We start from the raw sequence: 13,054 nt of genomic DNA, 5'->3' as shown, positions 1-13,054 counted from the left end.
AACCTAGGTCAGACCCCGAATCTTTTGGAGAATATACTTATGTGGGTTGGAGGAACAGCAGAGAAGGGAGGAGAAAAGTCATTCAATTGCACTTGCTTTTGAAAGATGTGCACACCCACTTCCCTGTAGTCTCTTCCAAATTCCTCATTTTCTTTCAAGTTCCAGCTCCTTATCACTTCCCTGTGATGCCTCTCCCCACTCCAAGAATGTTCTCTCCAGAAGTATGACATTCCTCTCTCTGCTACAGCCCGAATAATTAAGCTTTGCTGTTTCTGCACATACATGTCCCATACCTTGAGGGCAGAGACCATAGCTTAATTCCCATGTCACCGATGTCTACCTGCCTCAGAACGAGTGCTACAGAAACAAGCTGAATGAACATTACGTAAGCGATGTGTAGGTGTTTACGCTTTTCTGTATTTATGCTCTGCCTCCCTAACTAGACCGCAGGCCCTTTGCAGCTCACCTCTCTCTGGCTGGTAGCCCCTTCCAGAGTCTGAAGGACTGTGCCCAAGAAGCAAAAGGTCGTCCCTAAGTATGTTGATTGTAAAATAATCCCACAAGTTAGGAGCTATATTTCTCATCACAGATAACGTAGCTACCTTTTTCTGAGAAAATTTTAAATCAAATACATAAATTTCTCTTTATTTGTTTTAACCAGATTCATATTTGGAGCTGTAACTTTATATTCTAGAGTCAGCAGGTGGCAAAGTAAATAACTCAACAGAACTGGCCGAGAGGGTCGGTGTATATGCTCTCTCTCCATTTATACTCACGTGAGCTCCTTACTCCATAGGTTCTATGGAGCTTACATTTTAAATACAAATTGATCCTCATTTAAGATAATTTGAGAAGGGGGAGGGAGGCCTCACAATTGCTAGAATCCCTCCTTCCAGTATCACGTATTTTTATAATTTATAGTACACGTGTGTATACTCACAATTCTGTCTTTCAAAGGAACTCCGATTCTCAGACTAAAGCTTCAGATCTAACCTTACAGTGTAATACTATTTTGTCTTCTACTATACTAGGAAGTTCCTACTGAAAGTTCCTGAAGAGATTCCCCTTCAGGACAGGTGATTCCCAAACAGATGTCACCATGTGAGGTATATAAACAAAGAGAATTCTTACTATTTACAATGGAGAATGAGAAGCAAAATTAAGTTAGGGAATGAGCATGCAGATATAAGGATATTATTTCAGAATATAGAACCAGAGAATTCCTAATATCTTTGTCTTCCTATTAAACCTCAGACTACTGAATACCTTCTCAGTAATGAGACTGATGACATGGAGTGCCACAGAGCAGTCAACCTCTTGCTACTAGCTCCCTTGGGCTCCCCACCTCATCTGCACGGCCCTGACATAAAAACGGCAATACCTTTAGCAGAAGCTCTATGACTTCCGTGTGGACAAGCCCGTGTACCGGTTCTCCGTTGATGTGCGTGATCAGATCCCCAGCCTTCAGTCCCGCCTGGCACGCTGGACTTCCTTCTTCTACATTCTACAGTCCAAGAGGAGAGAATGTATTTGTAAGCAAACAAATGACAACCCTAATACCTACTGTTTCTCTGGCAGAATATTCTGAGTTAATTAGCAAATGGTTCTAAGCTCTTAATAGAAAATCAAAAAGGCATGGTTACTATTCCTATTCTGTCATTGTTCCAAAATTGGATAATTCTTATGGTTCCTTGAAAATTTTCAAGTGAACTGAGAAGGTAATTTTTAAAAAGACCAGGAAAAAAAAAGAGAGAGAGAGAGAGAGAATGAAAGAAGGATGGGTATAGGACTGCCTTTGACTACATCTGTCAGCATGGTACCTATTAAAAGTGGACAATCAAATATGAAAACTGGACAGAATTATGAGAAACGATTAGTTTTTGCTAGATTCGATTCCACCACATAGACAAAGGGAAAGAGCTCTAAACGGAAAATGAAACTGGTCCCAACACCCATCTTAAAAGAAAATACATTTGGTATTAACTGTGCCTCAGCCAGTTTATCCAGTCTCCAGCTTGGCTGAAAATGAACACTAATAGCAAGTATGAGGGACTGTTGGTCTCACCCAAACGATATGGTGCACTGTATAGATGTCACTGTCTCCCACGTACACCCGGATGGCTCTGATGGTGAAGCCATAGTTCTTCCCTGAACTGTGGATCACGATGGGCTGGTGTGGACTGGCAGAAGCTGCTGATGAGTCTCGGCTGGGAGAGGAATCTCGCGAAGAAGAAGGGTCGGAGGACAGGGAGTGGGGAGACATTGGACTTCCCAGTGGGGAGACGGCAAACATATCTGCAACAAAGAAGCCGGTCACCAAAGCTGGCCCTGGCCACGCACATCCATGCAGCCAGCCCTCGCCACGTGGGCCCTGCCAGGACCGGGAGCACAGTCACAAAACAAACCCATTCATTTCCAACAGCAAAATAAAGAGATAAGCATGGATTTTGAAACAGCAGCCTGTCAGGGAAACTTCAAAAGTATTTCTATTTCAATGAATTTTTCAGTTAATCATAGTGTAGACAAATAAGAAAGTTCTAATTTCTTAATTGTCTACACTAATTAAAAGACACAGATTAGCAACTTTCTGGCTGTGATATTTTTACTTAATATATTTTAACTAAAGAAATAAATCGTAGAGGCATATATTTCAAGTATGTCCTCACGCACAGAAGACTTTATGTGCCACAGTAAGAGACACCGGGACTCCAAATCCTGTACTAGGCAACTTTAACATGGTCCTGTTTAACACACATGCCCAGGAAAGCAATTGTTAATTTATTAATCTACAATGCTATTGAACCAGTACTGATTAAAGAATTTTAATCAAGAAAACATGGAAATGTTGACTTCTCTATAAAAGAGTAACTCCTTAGTATGGTTACAACTGATTCTCTTCATATATTATCTGTAATTCTGATAAGGTTTCTGAGAGGATAATGGTGGTGAGATAGAGAAACGTTAAGAGAAACTCAATTCATATCCCAAAATACCAGCTCTACTCTGTTTTCTCAGCAAACTGCTGTGGTCTGATTGCTTGTGTTCCCCTTAAATTCATATGTTGAAATCTGAGCCCCAAGGCGATGGTGTTAAGAGGTGGGGCCTTCGGGAGGTGACGAGGTCCTGAGGTTCTACTCCCTCACGAATGGGATTAGTGCCCTCACAAAAGAGGCCTGGCGGAGCTCGTTTGCCCCTTCTGCCACGTGAGGACACACGGAAGGTGCCGTCTCTGAGGAACGCGCCCTCACCAGACGCTGAATCAGCTGGCACCTCGATCTTGCACTTCCCACCTCCAGAACTATGAACGATAAATTCTGTTGTTCACATATTACCCAGTCTAACGTATTTTGTTATAGCGACAGAAATGAACTAAAACACAAATACACTTTTAATTTATTGTTCATAGCACCATTCCATCTACGTGGATCTAAATAGGTGTTAAGTGGCGATGTGAAATTGTCTGCATGTGCACATATGTGTATGTGTGTTTTTGAGAAAAGGGAGAATAATCTATACCAGATGCTGAGGTTTAAATATGAGCTTAGTTGGGAGCCAGGCTACAAAGTGCCCGGCGCTACTGAGGCTCACCAGGTGTGGCACGTTCCACTGTGGTCCCAGCGAGCTGAACTTACCCACACCACCCATTGTTCCAATGCTTACACTTGTCCAAAGAAGAGCAAAGCAGAATGTGCACTCACTATCCACGCTCCTTCACTCTCTGTCCTCACGTGGCACCATGGTTCTCTTTTGCTGGCTCCCTTCTGTCTAATCAAGGGCCAGGTGAAGAGATGCACACTGGTGGGCAGGGAACTTCAAAACATGCAGGTGGGAAGAGGATAGAGTGGACACATATCGGCCCCAAATGCTGAAAAGCTAAGCTCCTAATTTTTTGCCTCGTGATGGTCTCCCTTATTTTCCCAAACTGAATAATTGCCCTATTTCACCAAAGTACGGGCATTCACAAGTACACTGGACCACTTCCAACTTACCTTCCCTATTGTGCAGCTGCACCGGGACCACTATTTCTGGGTTATGAAGAGTCACTCAGACTAGAGAGACAGGTGTTTGTTCTATGGTGCTAAGTGGGACATCTCCCAGAAACTGCATCTGCTAGAGTGAGCACTACTCCCAAATGAGCATTTGTTTATATCAAATTTCTTTCTGGACAAATACGAAATTTTAAAAATGTAAACAATCCTTTTTATACATGGTCTGTATTCTTCCAAATACAAGCCATATGCAATATAGTTCACGTCCAATTTCCACTCTCTTGCTGTCACTGAAGTGATATCACAACCATCGGGGTGTGTATTTTGTCTCTGCCAGTGGAATTACTACAGACTTAGTGACCATTAGAGGCAAAGCCAGGTTGTGGGAAAATATTGCAATTCAACCAAACTGTAATTAAGTCCAGTTTACCAAAAAACGACAGAAAATGATTTGACTACCAGTAGGAGGAAGCATAGCTCAACTGACAGGGTTGGGGAAACTTACAGTTTCAATGCTGTGACTCTGCAGCTCCAGCAATGAAAAGCTTACGTTCTCTGTGTCTGTTTCCCCATTAATTAGATGAGGAAAACTATACTTAGCTTCCCAACACAGATGCTGTAAACAGCTCTGTAAAGTGTATAAATAATACATAGTCTAGAGATGAAAAATTATTCAGCGGAGGGAAATGTATCATTTAAGTTGGAAGGAGAAAAGAAAAGGAAAGAAATCAGCCTTCGTGGGCAGGAAGCCTCTCCCACCTCCTGACGCAGAAGGGGAGATGCAACAGGCTGCCCCGTCACTGCTGCGAGCGATCTTGCATCCCAACCAGCATTCCACACGGGGCCACATGCACAAATCACACGATTTCATGCAAGCAGGTGTCTCTCTACCTCCTGGGATCACGAGGGACAGAGCACTGGCAGAGAGGGACTTTGTGACTTTCCCCGAGAGTTTCTTTTTTTCTGTGCTTTCTAATCGCTGCCGAGCCATGTGAGAGGCGGGGTCACTGGATGGCTTTGAGGAATTATCTGTACTGTCCACACACTCGCTCCGTCCATTTATCTGATCCAAGTGCTCTGAAAAACTGCCAACTGTACAGAGAAGAAGGGATAAACATGTTCAGGAAAATCTAGGATAGGAGAGGTTGGGAGAGGGGGAGAGGGGGAGAGGAGGAGGAACGAATGCTGGAAAACATACTCCCACGTGGGTAGCACGTCCATTGGCGTCAGGAGAACATTAAAAACACACGACTGGTTTGAGAAAGGTGATGTGGAGGAGGAAGAGACAGGAGAGGTGACCATTCAGGCCTTCATTCTATCTGCACACAACTCTGCTAATTCTCAACCAATGGCTCAGTTTAACTGAAGGAATAAATTACTTTCTACAATCTGTATTTTAGAACCCTTGTAGAGATAACTCTCCCTCAACCACTCCTCACCCTGAAAGGTCAGGCTGTGACTCAAACATTCCCCACGGACATCATGACCACCCACTTCACACTCTGATTGTCCTTTGATACTGTTGATCATCACTATCAATGCTGTTAATAACAATTTTGTCACTGGGCAGCACTCGATCACTCTATGTAGACTTTTGTCTGTGTTATCTCCGAGGGCACACCTCACACTAGGCTCAGGTACGTAACTCGCAGAAAGAGCCTAACGTGCCCCCTTGGACTTCTCACGCCATATGCCTCCTTCCACTCTAAGCTCCTTGTCAATGTCAAAGGACAAGACAAAGACGAAGGATATTACTCACCACATTACTCAACAGCCCACTTCATCTTCCTGGCTTTTAATCTAGACAGTATGTCATACTTTGATCCTTCCTGAAGTTATTTCCCATCCCCTCTAAGCCACACCTTCTTTACTTTTAATTTTATTAATCTTTCATATAAACTAGAGTTATTTTTTTAAGTTAAAAAGTTAGGACTCCCCTCAACAGTGGAGCGTAAGCCCGTAGGCAGACGCAGAAACCGAAAACGACTGGTGTTGGTCTGGGGACTGCAGAGGCTGAGAGTAAAGAAAGTTCTCAAGCAGGAAGACACACTGAGTCCCCCAGAGAAGAGCAGCTACCCACTGTGCTTTCTCCTACTCTTTCTTTCCCAAGTCAGTAGTTTTCTATTTTTTTCTTTTTCTCTTCTAAAAGAAAAGACAGTTTTGTCTATCCAGAAGAGGCAACGCTCATCTCATTTGTATTTCTAAATGCCATAGTATAAGCCTCCTGTGCTTTACAATCAATTCCATCTTCACCTTAAGATGTCCATGCAGAGTATTTAATACCATTATAAACGATCCTTTGAAAGATCAGCCAGCACATTTTAAAGTGCTGACCACATGATGTTCTTTGCCTATGAAAGAGTTAGGCTTAATTAGACTTAACTGACATTCCTGTTGCACTGCTATATACACACCACTCAGCTGTACAGTTGTGGTTTGGCCCTCGCTCATGGAGGTGGCACAGACCTTACAGCTGTGGTCTCTGCTAAGGAGGCTTGGGACTTGGGAGAGCGGGCTTGGGCACAGCACACCTCGTGGCCATCTCCTATGCTGTATGTAACTTCCATGTTACACCCAACTGACCAACAGAGCAAGATACTTTTAAGGCAAACATCTACCAGCTTTTTGTTCCTCTATGCTAAACTCATTCTCACTTAACAGCATATTCCATTCCCTTAAAGAAATCAACTGCTGAAGGACTAGATAAAAACTGCTTCATAGTAAAAACTCTCATTGCACAAAACTTAAGCTTACCTTTGGCTTATTTACACACTCCCTTCATCTTTCTAATTTAGTCTGGATGACAAGTATAAAATGAAAAGCCAAATCTCTTCATGATGAGTAACTGCTGGAAGCATTAGAGCAACACACCTAAGGCTTCAACACTTTTACTTTGCACGGATTCAAATACAATGTAGTCATGAAAAAAGGGAAACAGGTATAAAGTTGCACTTCCCTCAATGCCAGAGTGTGGATATACAATCTCCTGTCCCCTCCCTCCCGCCTCTGCCATCTCATTTCGCAGCACTGCACGTGGGCATGTGCTTCTTTTCTGCCAATGGTGGATAATGTCACCTTAATGTTCTCTAAATGTCAAGGGTTCCTTCTTTTTGATGGTGGAGCAATATAAAAATCAACACATTTAATTTTACTGTAGTCACAGTTTTCAGATTCCCTAATTACCCTTGGCTATAAGAAAATCAGCTCGTCTCTCTATTCTGTACAGCCCCCGAGGTCTTTGATTATTTTTAGTATGTGCATGGGGGAGATGGGGGGGGGGGAGAGAGAGAGAGGTGCTTTGAATCTATTAATCAAAATGCATGGCAGGGCCCAGGCAGATTTTTTTTTTAATTATGAAAGTAATCAATCAAATGCTTAGACACTCTTCCCCTCCCTTTACCTCCTACCTTTCTGATAGTAAGGAGGCTGAGGAAACTAAGAGATGGTAAACAATTCACCGCAGTAAGAATAAATTTTAAATGGAGATGAATATACTCTATTCACAGTAAGATTACTAAGAACCAGACAGACACCTTTGTAACCAGTAATATTTACCTTTGAGAACCAAAATGAGTTAACAATGGTCAGAGTTTGCCTTTCTACTAACTTCTATATTGCTCTTCTCTTGGCTTTATAGTTAGGAAAGGTGGAATTATCCAACAAGGAACCAGAACTGAGGTGGAGAGAGAGAAGAAGAAAACCCAACACTATTTTTCCCCACAGTAAACTGTAAGCACATGTGAAGTTCCACAGACCCAAACCCTTTAGTGAGGCTGAAATAAATCCAGCCTGTAAGATTTGTTCTCTTGAAATGATTTTTTTTTTAAATCTTACACTATAAATATTCAGTGAGTTTAAAAAAATTGATGAAAAGTCTTGGAATCATTCATGGTTATCAATATAGCATATTGAATATGGCCTAATGAAAACATTTACTATAGCAACCCTAAGCCAAATCTATGATTTTTTGAAATAAATGGCTCCAAAGAAGGATATGCTATGCATAAAATTCTTATAAACCAAATGATATTTTAAAAGTACTTAGAAGCTTATTCCGAGGGAAGTGCAAGTTTGATTACCTAATGAGGATGCCTCCACTATGAAGAGCCAACAAATATCCATGATACATTAAGCACTTTAAAAACCTGTGAAGATGCTCTTGCTAGGGAGGTCACTTCGCACAAAGGTAATGTTACAAAAGCGCTTTCAAAGAAAAGGCTCAAACCCTCTGACTGCCTCCTAAACAGGCAAAGATGTCTCAGGAGTTTCTTACTCTGTCACCCGGAGACTGGGAAGGGAACTTTTGTCTGTAGTGGAATTATTTCATATGCACAAAAAAATACCAATTTAAATTGTGTTGGTATTTCTGACTCTCCTCTTCCCCCTCTGTTCTAGATGCACCAGAAGGCATCCATGAACCTCAGAGCAGAAGCATCTCACTGTATGCAGCGTGAGTCTACTGTGGAGAGACACAGCACGACCCCTTAGCAAAAGCCAACTCATTCGAAGAAGTAACCCTCCGTTTCAATGCTAGAGGGAAATGTGGCTTTATCCTGTACCTTATGAGTGATTGAAACTGTCTTTCAAAAGTAATTTTGATAATTTGACTATTTAATATTGTCCCTTACTCTGAACTCTGAGTTAGATGTAACTTCAAAAGGCAGGTCATTGCATCAACAACTGAGAACGTGCTCCCTTAGCGTGTCTGACTGTCATGAACAGACCCCACAGAAACCCGGCTGTGAAAGCGAAGGCTGGCTCCAAGGTCAAACCTCAGTGCCACACGGCCAGGCACTAAGGAGCCGTCTGGGACCTCTGATCTTAGCTCTCAGGAGATCGTTCCCCTCGCCCAAGAAGTAAGGCCATGGAGGGAGTCTAGTAGCTTAAAACACCCCTCACTACCACCTGGCTGGGACTCCGAGCACTGAGTCACTTCTCCGTGCGAGGACGAGGACGTGCCCAGGGGCTTACCTGACAGGGTGGAGCTGCTGATGGTGCTGGCGGGGGTGGTGACCTCGGGCTCCTCCTGCCCACACTCTTCAGGAGGAAGGGCTGGTTTTTCCGGCTCCTCACGGGGGTCTCCAGGGCAGAGGGCAGCTTCATCTTGTTCTCCCTCTGTTGAAATAGCCAGTTTCGGAAGCAGGCCAGAGCTGAGTTTACGTCTGTTGCTTTCAGTGTCTGAAGAGTTGGATGTTGACAATTGTTGCCTTCATTAAAAACAAAAACACAGTCATATATACATACTAGGAAACTGTTAAAGGTGTATTTTGGAAGAAGTCAGGTAAAAATGGGACTTAGATAAGCCTCTAACCAAGACACGTCTAGTGCAATGGTTCTTAGAATGTGGTACCCAGACCAGCAGCACCAACATGATCCAGGAATTTGTTAGAAATGCACATACATTCTTAGGCCCCACCCCAGATCTACTGCATCAGAAACTCTGGGAGGGGGCCCAGCAATCTGTGTTTTCACAAGCCCCCAGAGACTCTGATGCTCACTAAAGTTTAAGAGAGACTGCTCTAATAGCTACTGCTCATGATGTTATTGAAGAGGCATTTCACATACATCTCAGAATATTCTGAACTCCAGCTTAACGTTTCCGTGGATGGCAAGGTTGTGCTTTTGGTTTTGTCTCCTGAGTCTTCCTTTTCTTCTCCTGAATTCTGAGTTATTCGATCTATACTGCTGAAAACCTGGAAGGCAAATAATCGGTGCTTATTAATATCGTCTAGAAAGAGTTTGTCAGAAAAAAAAAAAGTCTTGAGAGAAAAACCTGAGAGGATAACTAAATTTTGAACTGAAACCATGTATTCAGAAAGTACTTTCCAATGCTGTTTACTTGAATTCTGAGATGAAGGGTCATGGAGTGTATTTTTTTTTTTTTTTTTTGAGTAGGGGGCTATGAATTCATCATCCTCTTTCACCATACCTCGTTGTGGACTTCACATCTGCAAACTAAATCCATAGACACACTGGGGTTTCTAGGCCTGGGAATCAATACACATCTTAGATTACTTTTTAACCATGAAGTCAATCGGAAAAAGAAAATAACAGAGAAAAAGATTTAATGGCCACCAGTCAGGGGTAGGAAGAAGAAAAATGAATTGGAATTGAGTGCAAAGTAAAGAATAAATTATCTCTTTCAAGACTTGGGCAGGGGAGGGGAGGGCGGGGATGCACTACATATTTGGTTATAAGAGCCAGAGTTATTTTTTTGGCTTACAAATCACCTATACAGACGGGCAGCCTCATGTGACGGTACTAGTATTCCTGAAGGGGCTCAGAGCTCAGGCAAGCCCAAGGTCTCTGCCCACCTCTGAATCTCTGCTGTCCTGTAGGGAAGATGGAAGGAAAACAGGGAGGCTGAGAGGCCGGTGCAGGAAGCCCTACCACCTTATTCAGCCATGCGCTGCTCTCACGGCAATGGCCCTCAGCCCTCCTACAAACTCGCGGGATTAAAAGGTGCACTACCTGGGGAATAGACACGCCTGGAGCTCTGACTTGGGGGGAAAGGCGGTACACGGGCAACGTATGTAACCTGCAATTCTGTATCCCCCATAACAATAAGATGAAATAAAAAAAAAAAGGGACGATGGCTAAAGAACAGGAGACAGCAGAAAATGCCATACCAGCCAAGGCAAAGACGGAAAGAGTTCAGGGTTGGCTTTGATAAGCCAGAGAACAGGTCCTGGTCTGAACCCACACTCAGTGTTAGCAAAGCTTTTTTCCTGGCTCTGGGATGGACTTGCCACCATCCTCCCCAGGGAAATCCACTCTATGTCATCCCTATAAACAGGGAGGGTAGTGCTGGCCAGTCTGCCGGTGCACTCCATGTAATCACTTGGAAAAAGCTACAGAGCACTTTAAAAATCACTAAATGTTACAGAAAAACTAAACAATCATCATGCAAAATGCCATGGCAACAGAAAATATGTTGCTACTGAAAATAGCAAAAGGGAGGTGGGGTGCCCTCAGGTTGATTTCCATTTTTCCTACGGCCCCGCCCTGTCTCAGAATATCAGATTTGTTTGTTTTGATTGTTTTCTAATCTCACCGATATCCATAAAAAGGCATTTCTCAAGCATCCATTTTATTATCTTCTACCATTTCCAAAATTCTGGCTTGGCTTGCTACTGCCTTTTCAATATGACTTACAATTTCTATCACTGGTTACCACAGATTCTGATTCCAAAGTCAACTGTCCCAAAGTATCTTTGCTTATGTCAAGGACTGAGCCTTCTCCTCCACAAGATGAAAGAAATGGATGATGCCTCCATAGCCTGGCACTGAGATAGGCCGAGGGACATGCAAGGCAAGGTCACCACATAAGTAGCGATCACGTTCCAAAAAGAGGACTATGCGTGCAAGGTTATGCCTCCAAGAAAAATTTGTGGAATCACAATTTGTGGAAAGAGCGGGGTAGGGACTCTGGACCATCAGGCTGATAAGGTCACTTTTCTTAAACAAAAAGTAATTTTAAGCACAGGAGACTCGAAACCCCCCAAAGGGTAGGCAGTTTTTCAATCCTACCCAGCTGGTTAGGGGTACCAAATATCTGGCCAGTGGGAGATTCTCCCAGAAAGACTCTGTAGGTTTATGCCACATTTCACTTACTTTTGAAAATCTATGTGAACAAGAAGAAAACTGCCTTATTTCCACATTAAAGTCTTCATCATTTGTGTCATCTTCTTCCTCCGTTTCCATATGATGATACTTCTCTGACCGAGCTGCAGAGAAATGTTTGGGAATAGCTCCAATTACTCAGAACTGCAGCTTCTAATTTACACATTTTAAATACGAGTGTCCGTATCAAATCAACATTATACGTTTAGGAACTCATAGGTATGAGATTGGAAGGTTCAAAAGTGAAGCTGATTTTTAACAAAGTAAAGGCCAAACAGTGTTTTACGTCAGATGATACACATACTATCAAAATAACTGGTGTCATCCTCAGATTCCAGTTGGGGAATGAATTCTGCCTTCTGTCTCAGCAAACTGTTCCAGTCTAACGAACGGAAGAAGCGATGCTGTTTGACTTCATACGCACCACCTGGAAGGGGGGCGGGTAGAGACAGAGAAGAAAGTGTTAACTGTCTCTCGAGCAAAGGTAAAGATCAGTTTCTAAGAACAATTTTAAAAATTCATCAGAGAAATAAAGAACACATGGAAATCATACTTTTTCACTTTGTAACCAAAACCCAAAAAAAGTTTCTGATAATTTATCAGTAAGAGATTTGATGCTGCTAAACAGCAGTTGCTATGGCACAGTTTTTCTTTGTTAATTTTTCCATGACTTCCTCCATTTTTCAAAGGTTAATGATTCGGCTACTTAAAATCGTATTATGCCAAACCTGGGGATGTGGATGCATGTTGGCCCAAAGCAGACCCACTCATTAAAAATGCAAAGAAATTCTAACAAGGTGCAGAATGTGTTCACAGCAATATTTCCCCTCTGGAGGTAAGGTTAAAAATAATGACATTTTCCTAAATACTATATGTAGTGGTTACCATTCAATTTTACTGGATTGCTCATTAACATAGGTAGGAAACAGATTCTGTGGATTACAGACTCTTAAGTAACAAACTGACAAACCTGTTTTATGGATGTATAATGCCTCCAATAAAAATCAATGACAATTCTAAGTTTTAGGCTTCTTTTTGCCAAGTCAGCATGGTAGCACAAGTCAGTGAACATTTTTTAATTCAGTTCATGATTTTAAAGAGGGATTTTAAAGGACAGGCCCCATCAAAACATGTGAAGAGAAGAAGGTACACGCTATGAAATCACAGCAGGAGGGCAGACCCCCGCCCTGCCACCAGCACACACACTGTGGAGGGGGAGACAACAAAGAATTAATCCTAAAAACCACTAGGAAGAGAGATTGCTCAGGAGACAAATGCCGGGGTCTAATCATCCTCCCTGCCAGGAGATCTCCTCTAGGTGCAATGCAAATGCCTCTTCCTTGCAGTTGTCACCCATGCCTCTCATCCTGTCCTCTGTGGGGTACAAAAGGAATAGGATGAGAAATGCAAGCTGAATGGAAAATGTGCTGTGGATCTTGGTT

At 42.6% G+C, this 13,054-nt stretch overlaps 1 protein-coding gene across 10 annotated transcripts in view; it reads right to left on the bottom strand.

Moving 5' to 3' along the window:
• MAST4 (microtubule associated serine/threonine kinase family member 4) overlaps positions 1–13,054 on the bottom strand; it is a 510,487-nt gene that overhangs the window by 15,949 nt on the left and 481,484 nt on the right. For 6 of the 10 annotated variants that reach the window (XM_069492549.1, XM_069492550.1, XM_069492548.1 and 3 more), the window contains 7 exons: positions 11,917–12,039; positions 11,604–11,716; positions 9,555–9,682; positions 8,961–9,196; positions 4,881–5,081; positions 2,066–2,295; positions 1,382–1,504 (listed from right to left, as the gene is read on the bottom strand). In XM_069492549.1, the coding sequence (XP_069348650.1) occupies positions 1,382–1,504; positions 2,066–2,295; positions 4,881–5,081; positions 8,961–9,196; positions 9,555–9,682; positions 11,604–11,716; positions 11,917–12,039 (1,154 nt within the window). The remainder of the gene's footprint in view (positions 1–1,381; positions 1,505–2,065; positions 2,296–4,880; positions 5,082–8,960; positions 9,197–9,554; positions 9,683–11,603; positions 11,717–11,916; positions 12,040–13,054) is intronic. The other 4 variants (XM_069492551.1, XM_069492556.1, XM_069492558.1 and 1 more) reach the window with 1 other exon arrangement.

The sequence above is a fragment of the Eulemur rufifrons genome, chromosome 17 (assembly GCF_041146395.1).
Source record: "Eulemur rufifrons isolate Redbay chromosome 17, OSU_ERuf_1, whole genome shotgun sequence".
NCBI lineage: Eukaryota > Metazoa > Chordata > Mammalia > Primates > Lemuridae > Eulemur > Eulemur rufifrons.
Note: the sequence above shows the minus strand (reverse complement) of the source record. Positions and strands in the feature narration are given on the sequence as shown.